At 37.8% G+C, this 18499-nt stretch overlaps 1 protein-coding gene across 2 annotated transcripts in view; it reads right to left on the bottom strand.

Moving 5' to 3' along the window:
• The window catches only part of SNTG1 (syntrophin gamma 1), a 319485-nt gene that overhangs the window by 85892 nt on the left and 215094 nt on the right, over window positions 1-18499 (bottom strand). For both annotated transcript variants that reach the window (XM_077762285.1, XM_077762287.1), the window contains exon 12: window positions 244-360. In XM_077762285.1, the coding sequence (XP_077618411.1) occupies window positions 244-360 (117 nt within the window). The remainder of the gene's footprint in view (window positions 1-243; window positions 361-18499) is intronic.

Here is an 18499-nt window from a genome sequence, read left to right as displayed (position 1 = left end):
TGTACCTAATTTGTTCCAGAAACATGGTTGTAATCCAAAGCACTTGCATATGAAAGCAAATTTCAAGAACCATTGGCTCAGTCGTGATCATGTGACATTCGGTGTCATGTACTACGCATATTACAAGTTACTCGTCATCCAAGGTTTTATTCTGTATTGGTAATATGCTATTTACCATTATTAAGTTGATGTCACTCTGTCATAATATGGGAAACATAAAAAATGTTGGACAGAAACACTTACTGGAGGGGCCAGAAACTTGTAAAGACATGATCCCCTCAGGGCTAGAAACGTTGGAGAGTACGCACGATCTTGCAGAGGATCCTGCTCCCGTGCTTCACACCAGCCCATGTAGACTATCTGCAAGAAAATTGAGTATGATTAACTGTCAAAAGAAGTCTCATTACAGATGTGTATTTTTTGTATCTTGTGTATTTTAATTCTCCCGTAAAATTATCAAATTAATTGATGCGAAAAATACATTAGCCACATATGCTTTCCAATAAGTGAAAGCGAACCACTCTTAAGAGGTTACATTTCCGTCAGCACTTATCAAGTGTTTGCTTATGCAGTCCAACTTGACATAAATTATATCTCCCACTCTCCACCACTGCTACTATAAAAATGTTTCTTCATAATTAAATGTGTTGACTTATCCTATCAGTTTCTCAATTAGTGGCATTTTACAGTGAGGATGCGCTCCCAGGATAAAATATTTAAGTGGGTAAAGGAGATAAGTCAAAAAGAGGTACCCTATGTGATTACCACTGGTGTGGCATACTACATCTCCCTTCTACCTGACAGGATGGGATGATAACATTTCTTGTTTTAGTTTAGAAGCTAATTCCAAACAATTAGCTCACTTACAAAGAAATGAAACACAGAGAAATAGACTTCCTATGTTCATGTATAGAATAATTATGTTTTAGAAAATATTCCTAATATCCAAATTGACCTACAGATGCAGTACCATCCTTATCAAAGTTCCAATGCCAGTCCTATGGAAGTAGGAAAAATTTCTTAAAATTCATAGGGTACCACAAAAGACTAATAGCCAAAACAATATTGAGCAAGAGGAACAAAGCTAGAGACCTTATTCTTCATGATTTCAAAAAATATTACAAAACAAAGTAACTAAAACAATAAGATACTGGTGTTAAAACAGATATATAAACTAATGGAACAGGAAAGAGAGCCCAGAAATACATTTATGCATTTAGGGTCAGCCGATCTCCAACAAAGATGCAAGCATACACAATGGAGGATGTATAATGGCTTGGGAAAACTGGATAATCACATATAGAAGAATCAAATTAGATCCTTATCTCACACCATATACAAAAATGAATTAAACTCAACTCAACTAAAAATGAATTAAAGGCTTAAATGTAGGCCCTAAAGCTATCAAACTATAATACAATTTTAAAACATTATGCCTTTTCTGTGTATATCTTCCAAACTGCCTACAGTTAAGAAGACAGGAAGTGCCACATTGTCATGAGGACATGTAGTAATGTGAAAGCTTGTGTGAATCTGGTAAGAGTCTGATTCTTCACTTCTAATATCAACTCAACACAAGTGTGTACACTTGTGCACTGAGGTGCATGTGTAAGAATATTCATGCAGTGTTATTCTTCTTAGTTCCAACTATGTATCAATAGTTTGAAATATTAATAAACTGTATACCCTCAAAATATTTTATAGATGAAAATAACAATAATATATGGTATAATAAAGTAATAGGAAACAGCAGGAAAATTAGTAAATTATAGTTATATGGAACAACATAAATGAATCTCACAGAACATAATGCCAATTGCAAGAAGTTGATATGGAATAATACATACGCACAAATTATTTGTTTCAAATAAACTAGCCTTTTGGATTGTATTTTTCATTGGGAAAAAAAAAGTACTAGAGTGAAGCAAGAAAATTATCACCAAAATTGTCAGGATAATGGTTACCACAAGCCAGTTGTGACTGGGAGAGTGCCATGTGGGGAGAAAATGTGAATTGCTAACAATCTACTTCTCTTGACCTAGAATGTAGTTATGCGGGGGTTGGCTTTTGAGTCATCAAAAGTCCACATCTATGCTTCATGAACTTTCTTTACATGCATTATGTTTTATAAAAACTCATTTAAAATAGCACTCAATGTGTATTATTGGTAATGTTCTATATCAATTTTAAAATTAGTTTTTGAGTTTTATCAAAAGAAAGTATTCTTTTTTTAAAAAAAAATGTTTTATTTATTTCTGAGAGATAGAGAAAGAGAGGCAGCATGAGCAGGGAAGGGACAGAGAGAGGGATACACAGAAGCCAAAGCAGGCTCCAGGCTCTGAGCTAGCTGTCAGCACAGAGGGTGATGCAGGGCTTGAACCCACGAACTGTGAGATCATGACCTGAGCCGAAGTCAGACGCTCAACCCACTGAACCACCCAGGCATCCCATATCGGATGAAAGAATTCTGACAAACATGGTTAAATTGCACTGTCATTATTGGGCCACTGCAATGGGATGAGATTTTTGTTATTATGGATTATATCAACTTTAATCACTACATCACTTCATGATGGGTCAGAATCTTTCATTTAAACTCATTCTGATAAAACTTATCTCTATGCTTATGATTTGACGAACACATTTATTGTGAAAGGATTTCTCCCCTCTCCTTCACACATCCACCAGCTCATCTATGTTTGTATTTTATTTATAGAGAAAAGAACATTTGAGTTCTACTCTCAGCAAATTTCAGTTACACAATGCAACGTTAACTACAGTCACCATGTTATATATTCGATCTTCAGACCCTGCTCATCTCATAGGTGAACATTTGTACCTTTACACAAACCTCTCCCTAGTTCCTCCAGGCCCTGGTAATCACTTTTTGACTCTCTATTTCTATGAGTTTGACTTTTTTAAAATTCCACATATAAGTGACACTATGAACTATTCATCTTTCTCTGCCTGGCTTATTTCACTTAACATGATGCCCTCAAAGTCCATCCATGTTGTAACAAATAGGATTGTCTTCTTTCTCAAGGATGAATATATGTCTCACATCTCCTTTATCCATTCATCTGTTAATGGACACTTAGTTTGTTCCCATATCCTGGCTATCGTGAATAATGCTACAATGAACATGAAAGTGCAGATATCTCTTTAAGGCCCTATTTTCATCTCCTTTGGGTATTTTCCAAAAGTGGGCTTGGTAGATCATATGGTAGTTCTATTTTTAATTTTTTTGAGGAGCCTCCATACTGTTTTTCACAGTGTCTGCACCAATTTACATTCCCACCCAAAGTAGACAAGGGTACCCCTTTCTCCACATCCTCACTAACTCGTGTTATCTCTTGTCTTTTTGATGATAGCCATTCTAACAGGTGAAATGTTTAATGACATATACCTACCATTATACTATCATACAGAATCAGTTCCCTGTCTTAAAACTCCTCTGTGCTCCTCTGCTGATTCATACCTCCCTCTACAATCCCTAGAAATTACTAATTTTTTACTGTCTACATTATTTTATGTTTTCTGGAATGTCATATCTTTAGGATCATATAGTATGTAGCCTTTTTAGATAGATTTCCTTCACTTTTTAACATACATTTATGGTTTCTCCATGTCCTTTCATGGATTGAAAGCTCATTTATTTTCAGTGTTGAGTAATATTCCATTCTTTGGATACACTGCAATTTATGTACCCATTTATCTACAAAGCAATCATGGTTGCTTCCAAGTTTTGGCAGTATGATCAGTGGTGCTATAAACATCAACATGCAAGTTTTTGTGTAGACATAAGTTTTCAGCCCATTCAGGTGTACACCAAGGAGGGTGATAGCTGAAATGTATGATAAAAGTATACTTAGCTGTGTAAGAAACTGCAAAACTATCTTCCAAAGTGGGATGCCATGTTTTATTCTCACCGGTAATGCATTAAGTTCTTGTTTTTCCTATCTTTGCCAGCATTTGGCACTGCCAGTGTAGCAGGTTTGGCCATTGTAGTAGGTGTGTAGTTCTTTTTTAAAATTTTATTTATTTTATATACATTGTTGTTCTTTTATTTTTTCATTCTGCTGCTGACATATGTGTAATATCTTTTCATATGTTTATCTGCCTTCTGTATATCTTCTCTGATATCTATTACTATCTTTGGCTCATTTTTTAATTAGGTTGTTTTCTTATGGTTGAGTTTCAAGAGTGCTTTGTTTATTTTGGATAATGGTCCTTTACTAGGTATATGTTTTGCAAATATTTTCTCCCACTTTGTGGCTTGTCTCATTCTATTGATACTGTCTTTTGCAAGGCAAAGGTTTTAAGTTTTAATGAACTGCATGTTAGCGATGGTTTCTTTCCTAGATCCTCCCTTTGGTGTCACATCTGAAATTTTATCAACATAGGCAAGGTCATCTAGATATTCTCATCTCTGGGAGTTGTAGAGAGTTGTATTTTACATTTAGGTCTATAGTCTACTTTGAGTTACATTTTTTGAAAGGTGTATGGTCTATGTCTCGATTCTTTTTTTGCACATGGATGATCAGTTCTAGCATCATTTCTTGAAAACACTATCCAGAGAGGATCCTCAAAAAGTTTTGTAAATGGATTACCTTCTGAGAATAGCAATTAGACAAAAAGAATAAAAGATGAGATACCACCAAGTCTGACTGAATCTGTGACCATAGCTCATATTCTGAAGGTGATAAGAATTTTTTTATTTTGGCTTTCTCCTCTAAACAAATTGAAGATAATGCAGTTGGATGGGTGGATTAAGTTAAGGTGTTGTTTAAGTTACAAACCCATTATTTGAGGTATTGTAATCAACTGTCCTTATCTTACAAATCTTTGCAAAACTAGAAATGCAATTCCAGAGGCAGTTAAAAGTTCATCTGTTCCTTTTTATAAATCCCAAAACATCTTCTACTTATCTTAAAAGGCTTATAACTTGCATTCTTCCCTGTGTCTTTGAGATGTAAATGTTCTAGTACAAACTTCAGGGAGGTAATTCTTACCAGAAGAAAAACAGATGATAAAAGACCATTTAAACCTAGTTTTAGCCAGTGGAATGGACAGCTTCATTTACCAGAAAAACAACCTAGAAACAACTTCTATTACAACTAGTAAAATAGAAGCTGTAAGAGCTCTGTTTAGATGTGTCTGTATGCTGAAGTGTGTCTATAAATGTGCATTGTAGATGTCTGGTATTTTCCACTGGGGAATAGTACTCCAAAATTAATCTGTAAATGATCTCTATTTAATTGATTTATACAAATAAGCTCCAATGAATTAATATTCATTAAAAGTCTCAAAATATAATAGAAACTAACCCAAATGTTTTTCAGGGTCACATGTCTTGGCACAGTTTTTGACAAATAAAAGCTAGTTTAAAAAAAAAAATTAAAAAAAATTAAAAAAAAAAGCTAGTTTAAATTTGTTGTAATTAAAATAAGCATGTATTCAGCACACCAGCAGGATATATATTGCAGACACACAACTATTCTACCAAGGTTGTGTTATCTGTTTAAAAATTTGTCAGTAAGAAAAACAGCTTTGAACAATGGCTGATTTTGTTGAATTTCTCATGAAATTTTTGTGTGTAATCTAAACATAATTGTTATGAACAAGTAAATTAGATAGATGTAAGTAGGGTAAAATGTTTTTAGGTGAACTTTTTAAATAGTTTCCCCAATTTATTATAAAACTTGAAACCTTAAAGTTTTGCTAAGTTAAATGATAAGTTAAATTCAATGAATATTCATTTATTTTTATTTTTAAAGGATTTTTTAAAGTTATTTGTTTATTTTGAAAAAGACAGAGAACATGAGCAGGGGAGGGGCAGAGAGAGAGGGAGAATCCCAAGCAGGCTCCATGCTGTCAACGCAGAGACCCATTCAGGGCTTGAAACCAATAAAACTGCGAGATCATTCTCTGATTTGACATCAAGAGTCTACACTTAACTGACTGAGCCACTCAGGTGCCTCTCAATGAATATTTAGATTATTTCCAAATAGGATAAAAAGCTGAAACATAAATTACTAAACATGGTAATTTTTGGTTTCCTTTTACAGAGGAATTAAAGATACTTGAGTCTATTAGCAAACATGTATTATGCTATGCTGATGAATTTTCTATCAAAAAAGCACGTTTCTAGAAATGTTAGAAAGTATTTATACTTTCACAGAATGCTAATGTAAAAGTTAGTTCACAACTGTTTATTTCTTAAAGTTCCTAAAGGTTAAGAAGTCTAATTAATAAATGTCATTAAAGTTAGTAGGGAATAACAAGGGAAGAATTTCCATATGCAAGAAAAGTAGGATGCATGCTTTTGGCAAAAGAAAGTACAAAGTATGGAATACATTCTTGTTGAGGGAAAAGAAAGTAATTTTGTGCTAAATCGAGGCTGGTTATTAAAAGAAGGAAAACATAGGGTGAAATCTGAATGTAAAAAAAGAAAGTTGTAGAATGTGGAAAAGGAATCTTTGAAAAAGAATTTTAATGTGTAGTCAAGTTGGCTAAAATTAAAATGAATTTATCTTTTTTAAATATGTTTTTAATGCTTTATTTCTGAGAGAGAGAGAGAGAGAGAGTGAGACAAAGAGAGATAGCTTGAGCAGGGAAGGGTCAGAGAGAGAGGGAGACACAGACTCTGAAACAGGCTCCAGGCTTTGAGCTGGCTGTCAGCACCGAGCCCGACGCGGGGCTTGAACCCACTAACTGTGAGATGATGACCTGAGCTGAGGTCGGACGCTTAACTGACTGAGCCACCCAGGTGCCCCTAAAATGAATTTATCTTATAGTAAGTGTTAGTTAGTATCAAGAGCTCACTGGTGCAGACTGGCCTCAGAGAGTATCCCAGGGAGGCAGCATTCACAGATATGCTTCTCTGGATACAGGGGAGTGGGCCAGTGCCATTTCTCTCCCCTGTCCCTCAGCGTAAACACCAAGTCCCCAGTGGGAGGCAACACAGCGCCAAGTCAGGCTGCCTAAATTCCAAGTCCCACAACCCTACACTCTGGTGGTGTTGCCCTTCTCAGGCATGTCTGCTTCAGTCCGAGCACAGCAGGCTCCCTTCCAGAAGACCAGCATAAGTCCCTGCTCACATGGCATCTCTAAAGCCTGGAGTTTTAGAAGTCACCAAGCTTGGCTGGGATAATGCCAGGGCATCACTGTGCTGTTCCTGGAGAGGAGGCAGGCAAACAACCTGGGCGCAGACATCATGGAAACAGTTATCTGAAGAACACCTGGGGCACAGTGGGGAGATTTTCTGCTTGTCTTGGAGAGTGTCCCTGAGAGGTAGCATTCAGAGATGACTCTCCAGGACCAGGAAGCTGGCCAGTGGCATTTCCCACCCCTGCTCCTTAGCATAAACACATAGCCACCTCTAGGAAGTAGTGTGGTGCCAACACAGGCTGCCTAACTTGCCTAAACCAAACCCCACCCCTACAGCTCTGGAAAGATTACCCTTCTAAATCAAGCTTGCTTCAGTTAAGTGTGCACACTCCTCCCCCAGAAGACAAACACAAACTCCTCTCCACACCACGTCTCCCAACCAGAGAGCGAGTTCTGCAGGGCCTCAACTCTGGTGAAGGTGGTGTCAGGTCTTATTTCACAAGTAGAACAGAGCACACTTACTTAAAACTCACCACATTCAGGCCAGGGACCAACTGATGCCCACAACACGCAAGGAGAGCCTCTGCAGATGACTGGCCTAAAGGATAGAACAACACCACACAACAGCAGAGCACACAAACACACACCTAAGACACCCCTGAAGCACCAGGCCTTGGGCACTACATGATCTCTTCTTGATTAAGCCATTACTTTCAGGAGCAGGAGACATAGCTGGCTTTTCTAAATAGAGAAGGCGGCAGAGACTTAGACAAAATGTAAACATTGGGGCATTTATCCCAAATGAAAGAACAAGATAAGGCCACAGCCAGAGATCTAAACAAAACAGATATAAGTAACATGCCTGATGGAGAATCTAAAGCAACAATCAGAAGGGTACTCACTGGGCTTGAGAAAACAATAGAGGACATCAGGGAGATCCTTACCATAGAGATGAAAAGGTTAAAGAAGAATCAATCAAAGATGAAGACTGCAATAAACAATATTGGAAACAGGCTTAATGCAATGAACAGCAAGCTGGAAGAAGTAGAGGAACAAATTAGTGACCTAGAAGACAAAATAATGGAAAATAATGAAGCTAAACAAAAGAAAGAACAATTATGCAACACAAGAATAGACTTAAGGAATGCAGTGACTCCATCAAACATAATAACATTTGTATTACAGAAATTCCATAAGAAGAAGAAGAGAGAAAAGGGGACATAAAATTTGTTTCAAGAAATAATAGCAGAAAACTTCCCTAACCTGGGGAGGAAGAAAACAGACATCAAGATCCATAAGGCATAGAGTACTCCCATCAAAATGGAAAAGCAAAAAAAAAAAAAAAAAAAAAAAAAAAAAAAAAAAAAAAAGCAGGCCAACACCAAGACATATTGTCATTAAATTTGCAAAATACAGTGATAAAGAAAAAATATTAAAAGTGGCAATAGAATAGAAATCTTTGACTTACAAGGGAAAATCCATAAGGCTAGCTGGACATTTCTCACCTGAAACTTGGCAAGCCAGAAGGGAGGGGCATGATGTATTCAAAGTGCTGAATGGGGAAAAAAATCTGAAGCCAAGGATATCTATCCAGCAAGCTATCATTCAGAATAGGAGAGAGAAGAGTTTCCCAGAAAAAGAGTAAAGGAATTTGAGACCACTAAACCAGCCCTGCAAGAAATATTAAAGGGGACTCTTTGAGTGCAGATAAGAGACCAAAAGTGATACAGACAAGAAAATATCAGGGAAAAGCTCCAAAAACAATGGCAAAGCAAGCAATAAAATAGCAACAAATACATATCTATCAATAATAACTTTGAATGTAAATAGACTAGATGCTCCAATCAATAGGGTGTCAACAGGGATAAAACAAAAAAATAAGACCCATCTGTATGCTGCCTATAAGAGACTCATTTCAGACCTGAAGACACCTGCAGATTGAGAGGGAGGGGGTGGAAAAACATTTATCACACAAATGGATGTCAAAAGAAAGTCAGAGTGGCAATACTTATATCAGACAAACTATACATTTTTGTTCTTGTGTTGTTTTTATCCTGCTTTTGTATCAGTGTAGCTCTGGCCTCGTGGAATGATTTTGAATGTGTTCCCTCTATTTCATTATTTGTAAGGTTTTGATGAAGATTGACATACATTATTATTATTTCGTTAATGTTTGGTAGAATCCACCGATGAAACCATGTGGACTTGGGCTCTTCTGTGCTGGGAGAGTCTTGATTCAACTTTCATTCCTGTTACAGCTCAAAGAAGGTTTCCTATTTCTTGAATAAAAGATTCATGATTCAATCTTGGAATTCACTCCTCTTTTTCCCCTAGGTTATCTGATTTGTTAAAATATACTTTTCTATAGTTATCTATTATCACACTATGTGTTTTTGTGGTTATCTATTTCATTGTTTCTTCCATTTCTCATTTTGATGTTTGAGTTTTCTCTTTTTCCTAATGTAGTTAGAAAGCACTGCCAATTTTGTTTATTTTTTGCCAAAAACTAGTCATTACTTTTAATGTTATGTTGTTCTTTATTCTCGTCTCTATTTTATTTATTTTTTTCTTTGTTATTTCTTTCCCTTACTAAATGTCAGCTAAATTTCTTCTTTTTCCAGTTCCTTGTAGTATAACGTTAAGTTCTTTAACTTTTTTTTAAAGGTATTTATTTTTGAGAGAGAGAGAGTGAGCATGAGTGGGGAGGGGCAGAGAGATGGGGAGACACAGAATCTGAAACAGGCTCCGGGCTCTGAGCTGTTAGCACAAAGCCCGATGCGGGTCTCTATCTCACAGACAGCAAGATCATGACCTGAGCCAAAGGTCAGACACTTAACCGACTGAGCCACCCAGGCGCCACTAATTTTTTTTTCTTAATACAAGCATTTATAGCATAAATTTCACTCTAACATCTGCTTTTGCTGCATCCCATGGGTTTCTTTTCCTTTGTTTTGACACATATTTTGATTTGCCATTTGATTTCTTATTTGGCCTATTGCTTGTGCAATAGTGTGTTTTTCAATATTCACATATTAAGTATTTAAAATTTATATTGTAGATTTTCCAGCTTTTAAAATTGTTGATCTTTAGTTTTGTACCATTGTGGTTGGAAAATACACTTGGTATAATTTCAGTCCTCTCACATTTGTAATATTTTTATGTCTCTTTTTGTGTGATTTATCCAGGGGATTCTTCTATTTGTACTTGAGGAAAATGCGCATTTTATTTTTGTGGATGGAATGATATATCTTTTAGAACCATGTATTCTGAAGTATGCTTCAAGTAAAATATGTTCTTGTTGAAAAAAAAAAAAACTTTCACTGAGGGTGCTCATTTAAAATAAAACATATCAAGGGTGCCTGGGTGGATCAGTTGGTTGAGCATCTGGCTTCAGCTCAGGTCATGATCTCACGGTTCGTGGGTCCAAGCCATGCATAGGGCTCTGTGCTGACAGCTCAGAGCCTGTCGCCTGTCTTCAGACTCTGTGTTTCCCCTCTCTCTCTGACCCTATCCTGCTCATTCTGTCTCTGTCTCTCTCAAAAATAAATAAAAAATATTAAAATAATATAAACCATATCAGAGGGAAGGTGGGTGGGGGATGGGTGAAATAGGTGATGGGGATTAAGAGTACACTTATCATGAGCACTTTGTAATGGACAGAATTGTTGAATCACTATATTGTATACCTGAAACTAATGTAACACTGTATGCTAACTATACTAGCATTAACATTAAAACCTTAATTTTTAAAAAGTGCACTGGTGAAAACCTAGAATTTTATTTTTCTCTGCTAAAAGGAAAATGGTTTCTGGGGTGCATAAGTGGCTCATTCGGTTGAGTGTCCAACTTCTGCTCACATCATGATCTCAGTTTGTGACTTCAAGCCCTGCATAGGGCTCACTGCTGTCAGCCCAGAGCCAGCTTCGGATCCACTGCCCTCCTTTTCTCTCTGCCCCACCCCTGCTTGCATTCCCTTTCTCAAAAATAAGTAAAACATTAAAAAAAGGACAATGTTTTCTTACATTATTGGTCTCCTCTTATTAAAGCATTCTTAAAAAAGTTTTTTCTTTACCTTTAATGTAATCTCCCTAGAAAAACAAAGATTCTAAAATTTGTCTTTAAGTCATTGATTACTTGTGAGAAAAAAAAACACTAAGTCTGTTCAATTTTTAAATAGCTAAGACTTTTTACAAGGATTTAACTTTCCATATTTGCTTATGAAGTCTTCGATTGCCACTTTGGCTAAATAATAGCTAAGTATTGTCTCCCAGTGACCTAATTGCATTTGACCGAGTGTCCAAACATTTTGATATTGTTGACAAACTTCCCCCAGATTCATATTCTAAATAATAGTCTTTTTCACCTTGAACTTTGTTTTTTTTTTTTTTCCCCCTCCAGGGGATCCCTGGGCTATCTCAAAAGATTTATTCTCTTGCCTTATGAAAAGGGAGACACTAAACTGATTAGGCTTATTTGGCATGTTAACTTACATGTTAAGAATTGTGAAATAGTTGATTCCAAGCCTTCTTTACTTATATTGGTGTGGATATATGTCATAAATATAAATGTCCCAGTAACTGTAAGAAATTCCTAAAGATCTGATTGGTCCTAATGTGGTGTTAACACTTATAATTCTAGTTATTATCTTAAAATGAATTTCACTAAGATAACCAAATTTCCTTGTCAAGTGCATTATAATGAATATCGTTCAGACCTTTAACCATGCCATTTTTATGTCTTTTGTCATTTACCGACAGTTATTGCTTTGTTCTGATGCTTTCACAAAAAAATTTTCCTGCAAAAGTATTTCATCTTTAAGAAGATTCAAGGAAATGACTTTTGACAAGTAGTGCTTTATGGTAATTTTAAAATCATGAAATTTAACTGGGGAAAAATTTCCAGATCTGGTGGAAAAACTAGATTCAACCAGAAAAAGAATAAATAACATGGGACTGAATTAACTGAGGAAGATGATTATAATTTTTATGACCTCCTCTTTAAAACATTGTTGGTTCTCGAATATTTTTCTTTTCCAGGCTTTAGGAAACTTTTTTCTTTTTTTCTCTTAAGCTACAATCTTGTAAAACACACCATTATGAACAAAGGTATAACACTTTTTTTCTCCCTACTTGTTCTCTCTAGAATTCAGAACTTTTAGTGAGTATTCTTATACTTATAAAAACGAATTTATAAATACCAATATAGTTATTGGCATAAGTTCACTAAGAATCTACTCTATCTTCCTTGTAAGAGAACACAATTTAAAACATTGGATATATTACCAAAGCTTTGACTGGAATATCATATTTGAGAGAGATGTGCGTACACTCAGATATGACCAGACAGTTTTAAGGAACTGAGATTGACTTTTCAGAGTCAATAAAGCCCGTTGGGGAAAAAAATTGACTTGGTAATTTGCTTACATCAAAGCAAATTGTTCCAGCAAAATAATCTTGAAAAAGAGCATATATGATCAGTCGTTATTCTTGCTACATTTGTGTAAATAAAACAAAGTTTAATGCAAACTAATTGGTCTTATTTTTTAAAGTGACAGTAATTATAGAGAGAAGAAATAATGTTTATACCTTTGTATTAGATCCTAATCCTGTTTTTATTTAAATATTTTTTTAATTTATTTTAGGAGAGAGAGAGAGAGAGAGGCAGCGTGAGCAGGGGAGAGTCAGAGAGAGAGGGAGATACAGACTCTGAAATAGGCTCCAGGCTCTGAGCTGGCAGTCAGCACAGAGCCCGACACGGGGCTCGAACCCACGAACCGCGAGATCATGACCTAAGCGAAAGCTGGACGCTCAACCGACTAAGCCACCCAGGCGCCCCTAGATCCTAATCCTGTTAATTATCTTCGAGGTTCTGTTAATATACCTGCAAATTGGACTGGATCCTGCAGGCTTTTAGTTTCCTCAAAAATCTGGCTATGACTTGCCAAATTCATGTTTCACATTTTCTTCCACTAATTTGGAATCACTAAGAACAAGGAGTGCTCTTGAATATCTCTGGAAGAGATTATACTAGGTCCCGCTCATTACACAGATGAGAGCCAAACTTCAGGTACGTAAACCTTGGATATGCATCTCACAGCCAAGAAGTCTCCATCTGCCAGCTAGTCCTGTATGAGCGTTGGAGGCCTCTCAATCAAATTGACTAGGAAGAGAAGTAGCTGCTACTGAGGTAGACTGCTTCCTCCAAACACCAGATCAAAACTTCATACTTTAACTGAACTTAAAACCATTTGTTCCTTTTTTTCCCCTTTCCTTTACCTTGGCATTGATCTGGAAAGATAATGCCATCATCTGTTTCTCCCAAGGCATTACTAAATAGGGTAACCTTTGCCTTTCAGACTGCTAGATTTGTCATCAAAAACCCCTATCTGTCCATTAACATGCCACCTTTGCAGGAGTGATTGGTGCCTTGGCAGGATTTATCTGGGTCTGTGGTGGTCATCATTCTCCTTGGGACTTTAAGTGCCTGGGTAGCTGGTTAAGTTATCAGTGACCCTAACTTTCCACAAACAAGATACTTCATTGACTGACTCCCCTAGATTTAGATCATTGAGTTAGAAATGAATTACCAAGAGACTTTGAGGATTTATGATTCACTTCCTTTGTGGCCATACTTCCCTGGTTAGGAGTAAATGTCTATGAGAATATGATCTTAAACCTCTCCTAACTCTTAAAAAGATATTACAGAATCTTCTAACACAATAGCTGCCCCCACAAAGATCTTCAGACTCTGTCCAAAAATTGTTTTGTTGTTAATTAAATAATCTTTCATTATCTTTTAGCTGAGCAATAGTCTATGCTATGTGAAACACCACCTGCTGCACTTGAATTAACATTTATGATTTCTGGTCATTACTTATTCTTTCCTCCCTCCTCCATCATGGGGGACATGAGTGCTGGGAGAGGTTCTTCCCAGCACTGAGGGATAAATATAGACAACAATATTTCAAGTGAAATGGACAACTTGAGGCTTCAACAATGATGGCTTCAGAGAAAAAACTGGATCAAACAGAGGGAGGATAAGAATGAATAAAGGAAACCTCACTTAAAATAGAGTCAGGAAGCCACGAAAGGAGAACACACATCACATATCAGGAACAGGGAACATTCTACACGCCTCAGCAACAACCACAACCTCAAACTCATTCTTGTTTAACGCAACCCTCCCAAATTTTGTCCTAGCACCTAATAAAAGCTAGCCTCCCCTCTGTCTCTTAGAACTTGCCTATGGTTTGCCGTAGTTTGCTTGGCCTAAATTGCAATTCCTCTGCTATTCTTAAATAAACTCATCTTTGTTTAATTACATTGCCATTTGTATTATTTAAGGTTGACGATATGTTTTCCCAGTATTTTGGGGAGGGGGGGGACTGAAAGGGAAGGGAAGGTATTTAAGAAGATAAAATATAGTAGGTAACAACATGCTCATGATGAATAATAAAACAGAGGCAAATAGTATATTCTCACAGCAAAATAATTATAGGACATTAAATCCATTACATTTTTTAACATAAGTCTGCAGATTTGTCTCTAACTTTCTCTCAGCCATCAGCTCATCTGATCTGCCTGTGATAGAGAGGTCCATGGCACAAAGACGTGATCAGCCTGACTTTTGATTACGAGGAAAACTCAGGCGTGTGAGTCACCTTCAGTCCACTTGCCCCTGGTCTCTGTCAATTATCAACCAACCACAAAGGGGCTAAAACAGTAGGTTTCTGCATATTCAAAGATTTAAGGAAAACATGTTGGATTTCAGAGCCTTCCAAGAAAAATATTGGCGGAATACAACAACATGGGAGTAAAAATAAATGAATACTAGGCCCAGCTCATCAATACTGGAGCCTCGTTCATAAGCACTCAGTCCTGATTGAGAGAAGATAAACTATAAAACTATACTTCTGATTTTATTTTCCCAGTAATAAAAGTGAATCCTCCCTAGTGGAAGAGAGGACCTCACTCAGAGCTCAAATTATGTCTATAATGTTTATATGCAATGTCTACTTTTTTAACCAATATGTAGAAGCCGTAAAAGGATATAAGAATAAATACAATTCAGAAAACCAGGAGATAAATCAGGGAAACACACACACACACACACACACACACACACACACACACACACACACAGAGGTTCAGATTTTGGAGCTATCAGACCCAGAACTTCAAACTACTTTGTTCAAAATAGATGCTCAGAATTTAGATACCAGTTCAAAAATTATAGGAGGTAACTGGAAAATCCAAAATAATAAAATGAGTATCTGGAAATGAAAACTGAATAACTGTAACCACAATTCAGACCATGGATTTGCCGGAAGTTTCTATGTAACTGAATAGAGGAGCACAGAATTATGTGAATTTAGCAGTCACTGATCCAAAATCAACAAAACAATCAATTGTGTTTCTACACCAAAAAGACCATTTTTTAGCCTTCATGTGTATGTGTGCATACATGTGTGTACACACCTTGTGAGCAGAAGTTCAAATATTGCAACTAAGAACATCAGCCTCAGCAATCAAAAATACCTACGGAAGGCAAGAGAATAAGAATTTAAAAAATATTTACCAAGGAGTCCTGATTTGGTGGCACCCTCATCCAACACTCTTATCCTGCAGAACTTCAGAATTCATCTCAAGTCCCTAAATCAAGGGAGAGGAGGTGTATAGCTCCCGAATACAATCATCTTTATATTCCACCAGCCTCCTTTGCTTTCAGACAGCCACATCAGCACCTACCAATTCCATCTGTCTGCCTTGAACAATATTTCCGGATTTCTAACAGAACCACACCTACGCCGACCATATCATGCACCACTGTAACCACTGTGCACCTCAGAGTACTTCCACCAGTATCCACTCCTGCTGCTTCTTGGAGAGGAGCCTTCCTGGGGTTGCATCACCATGGACTGGCTCACCCACCTTCTAATTTGTAGGCATCCTTAAATTCCTTTCATTGTTCTTCACACTCACAGTGGACACCACTCTTAGGAGCTGAAGCCATTCATCCCAAGTAACAGGTCAGACTGTATCATCACAGCCTTTGATGTATTTATCTCAATAATACACTAGTTCACCCTCCCCTTCAGTCCAGGAGGCTAGCTTGCTTCCCAGTCTGTCCCATTTAGGAAATCATCCCTTTGTCCAATTTCATTGTATTGTCAATTACCTACTGTTTGCTACACATTTCACCAGGTGGTTTTATTTTTGTGGTGGCTTTTACAAGACTTTTGCTGAGTTAATGTTTATCTAAGAGAAATCGGAATAAAACGAGTCTCAAATCTCAAGGAGAGGTTTAAATGAAAAAGAGGTTACAAAATGAGCTGCATGTACCCTGAGTGCTCTGGTATAAGCAGAAAGAAGTAATCTTCACTTTGGGGAGAAGGGCGCATGGTTGATTCTGAGTTTACAAATGAACTTATTGTTATTTCTATATGAACTGTAAAAAACCATCTCCTTTCCCTCTTGCAGCTGCTTCCCTGAAAACCACTGCTGAGCCAGCAATTACTGGAGCAGCACAAAGTCCCCCAAATGGAGGAACCATAGCAATTATCCTGATTTGTCACTGCAAAGGGTTGGCTACAAAGTCTCCTTTCAAGACACTGAAATTAAGCATCTTGGGACTGTGCCAGGGTATTTTGGAGAGTAGCAATCAGGGAAGAAAAAAGAGATGCCCTTGTCAGCACCAGAAAGCAGGTAGACCAGGTGGCAGAGGCCAACTATGTTAATAGGAAACAGGATGGCTATTTCCTGCCAACTTGTCAGTGTTAGCTGAAATACATTGCTCATAGTAGGTTGACTTTTCTCTGACCATTAAAATAATTCTAGGTCATCTTGATTCACAATTAGGGAGTAAAACTCAAGAGACTTGTTTTGATTTATTTTTTGGCTACGAGATTTATCACATATAATAGCATCCAATACTTCTGCACATAAAGGTAACATTTTCCGATGACTGGTAACTTGAACATTTTCCCCAACACGCACACAAAATACAGGAGTTTGGTCAAGCCTCTATTACAAGCACTGGAGATACAGCAGTGAACTAAATACACAATGCAATGATGTAACTTAGATTCCACTTTGGAAGGCTGAAAGTAAGAAGATAAAAAATAAATAAACTCTATGTTATGTCAAGGAGCAAGAGGTCTTAAGGGAAACAAGGTAAGGAAATGAGGGAAGGGAGAAATGGGAAGAACTGGAAAGGGGCTGAGATTTTGGATGAGATTGCCAGAAGGTGTCATGGGGGTTATATCCTAGTACAGGCTTGGGGGAGCTGAGGGAGCTGCCCATATGGTTGTTTTTGGGAAAAGCACTAAGGCAGAGAAGCCAACAAAGGCGAAGGCTGAAATCCAGGGCTTTCCTGGGAGGTTTGGGAGGCCCTGATGGCCAGAGAAATTTGGAGAGGGTAATTGATGGTGAGATAAATTGAAAGGTGACCTCAGATGTAATTGCCCTTAGGACTACTGTGAGGGCTGTGGCTTTTGCTCTGAGTGAGATGGTAAGTCCTTGGAGGGTCTGAGGAGAGGAGAGACGGAGTCTAAGTTGTGTCTGAGCTGGAGCACTAGACCCAAAGGGAAGGGAGGCAGGGAGGCTGGAAAGACACTATTGCCTTGACCTCGGGAAAGAGGACAGAGACTATAAAAGATGGGGAGGTCTTAGGAGATTGTTGGACTCTGATTGAATTCGGAAAGTAGAATTTCATCATAAGGTGTGAAAGAAAACTGAAGTTAAGGACGAGACAAGGTTTTTGACCTTTAAGAACAGGAGAATGGGGATGTACACTGTGAGATGGGAAAGGCTCAAAAAAAATCGTCTTTGGAGGGAAAAGCAGGAGCTCAGTTTCACACGTTGTCAGAGTGCTGTGGGCATATGGAGAGACAGAGTGTATAAACCACTGTGCGGTTCAAGGGAGCGGTCGGGTCTCCTCACGTGGGGTCCTATCTGCTTGTTTAAGACTGGTACTGAGTCTGGAAGCTGGACTGATGTGTAGGAGAGAAGAGGCCCCACGCCGGGTCTGGAAGCAGCAGGTGTTAGCATTGGGGGGCGGGGCGCACAGAAGGGGAGAAAACAGCAAGGCACAGGAGAAAATTCCTGAAGTTTTGATGTCTTGAAAGACGATTGAAAAGAGAGTGAGCAGCCGCATCAAATGCCTCTGACCACTCAAATGTCAGGAGGACCGAAAAGATCACTGATCCTGCAAAACAGCGCTGCTTGGTGACCTTTGGGAAAACTGCAGTTGGGTTGGTCCCCAGAGAACATGGCCAGGCTACCTGGGGACGGTGGACAGAGCCCCTCTTTCAAGAAGGTTTGCCCTGAAGGAGAGCAAAGAACAGAGCGGCCCTGAGAGACCTTGGGCGGAGAGGGAAGGGTGCATGCCA

The sequence above is a fragment of the Crocuta crocuta genome, unplaced genomic scaffold (genome assembly GCF_008692635.1).
Source record: "Crocuta crocuta isolate KB4526 unplaced genomic scaffold, BGI_CrCroc_1.0 scaffold402, whole genome shotgun sequence".
In the NCBI taxonomy this organism is placed as follows: Eukaryota; Metazoa; Chordata; class Mammalia; order Carnivora; family Hyaenidae; genus Crocuta; species Crocuta crocuta.
Note: the sequence above shows the minus strand (reverse complement) of the source record. Positions and strands in the feature narration are given on the sequence as shown.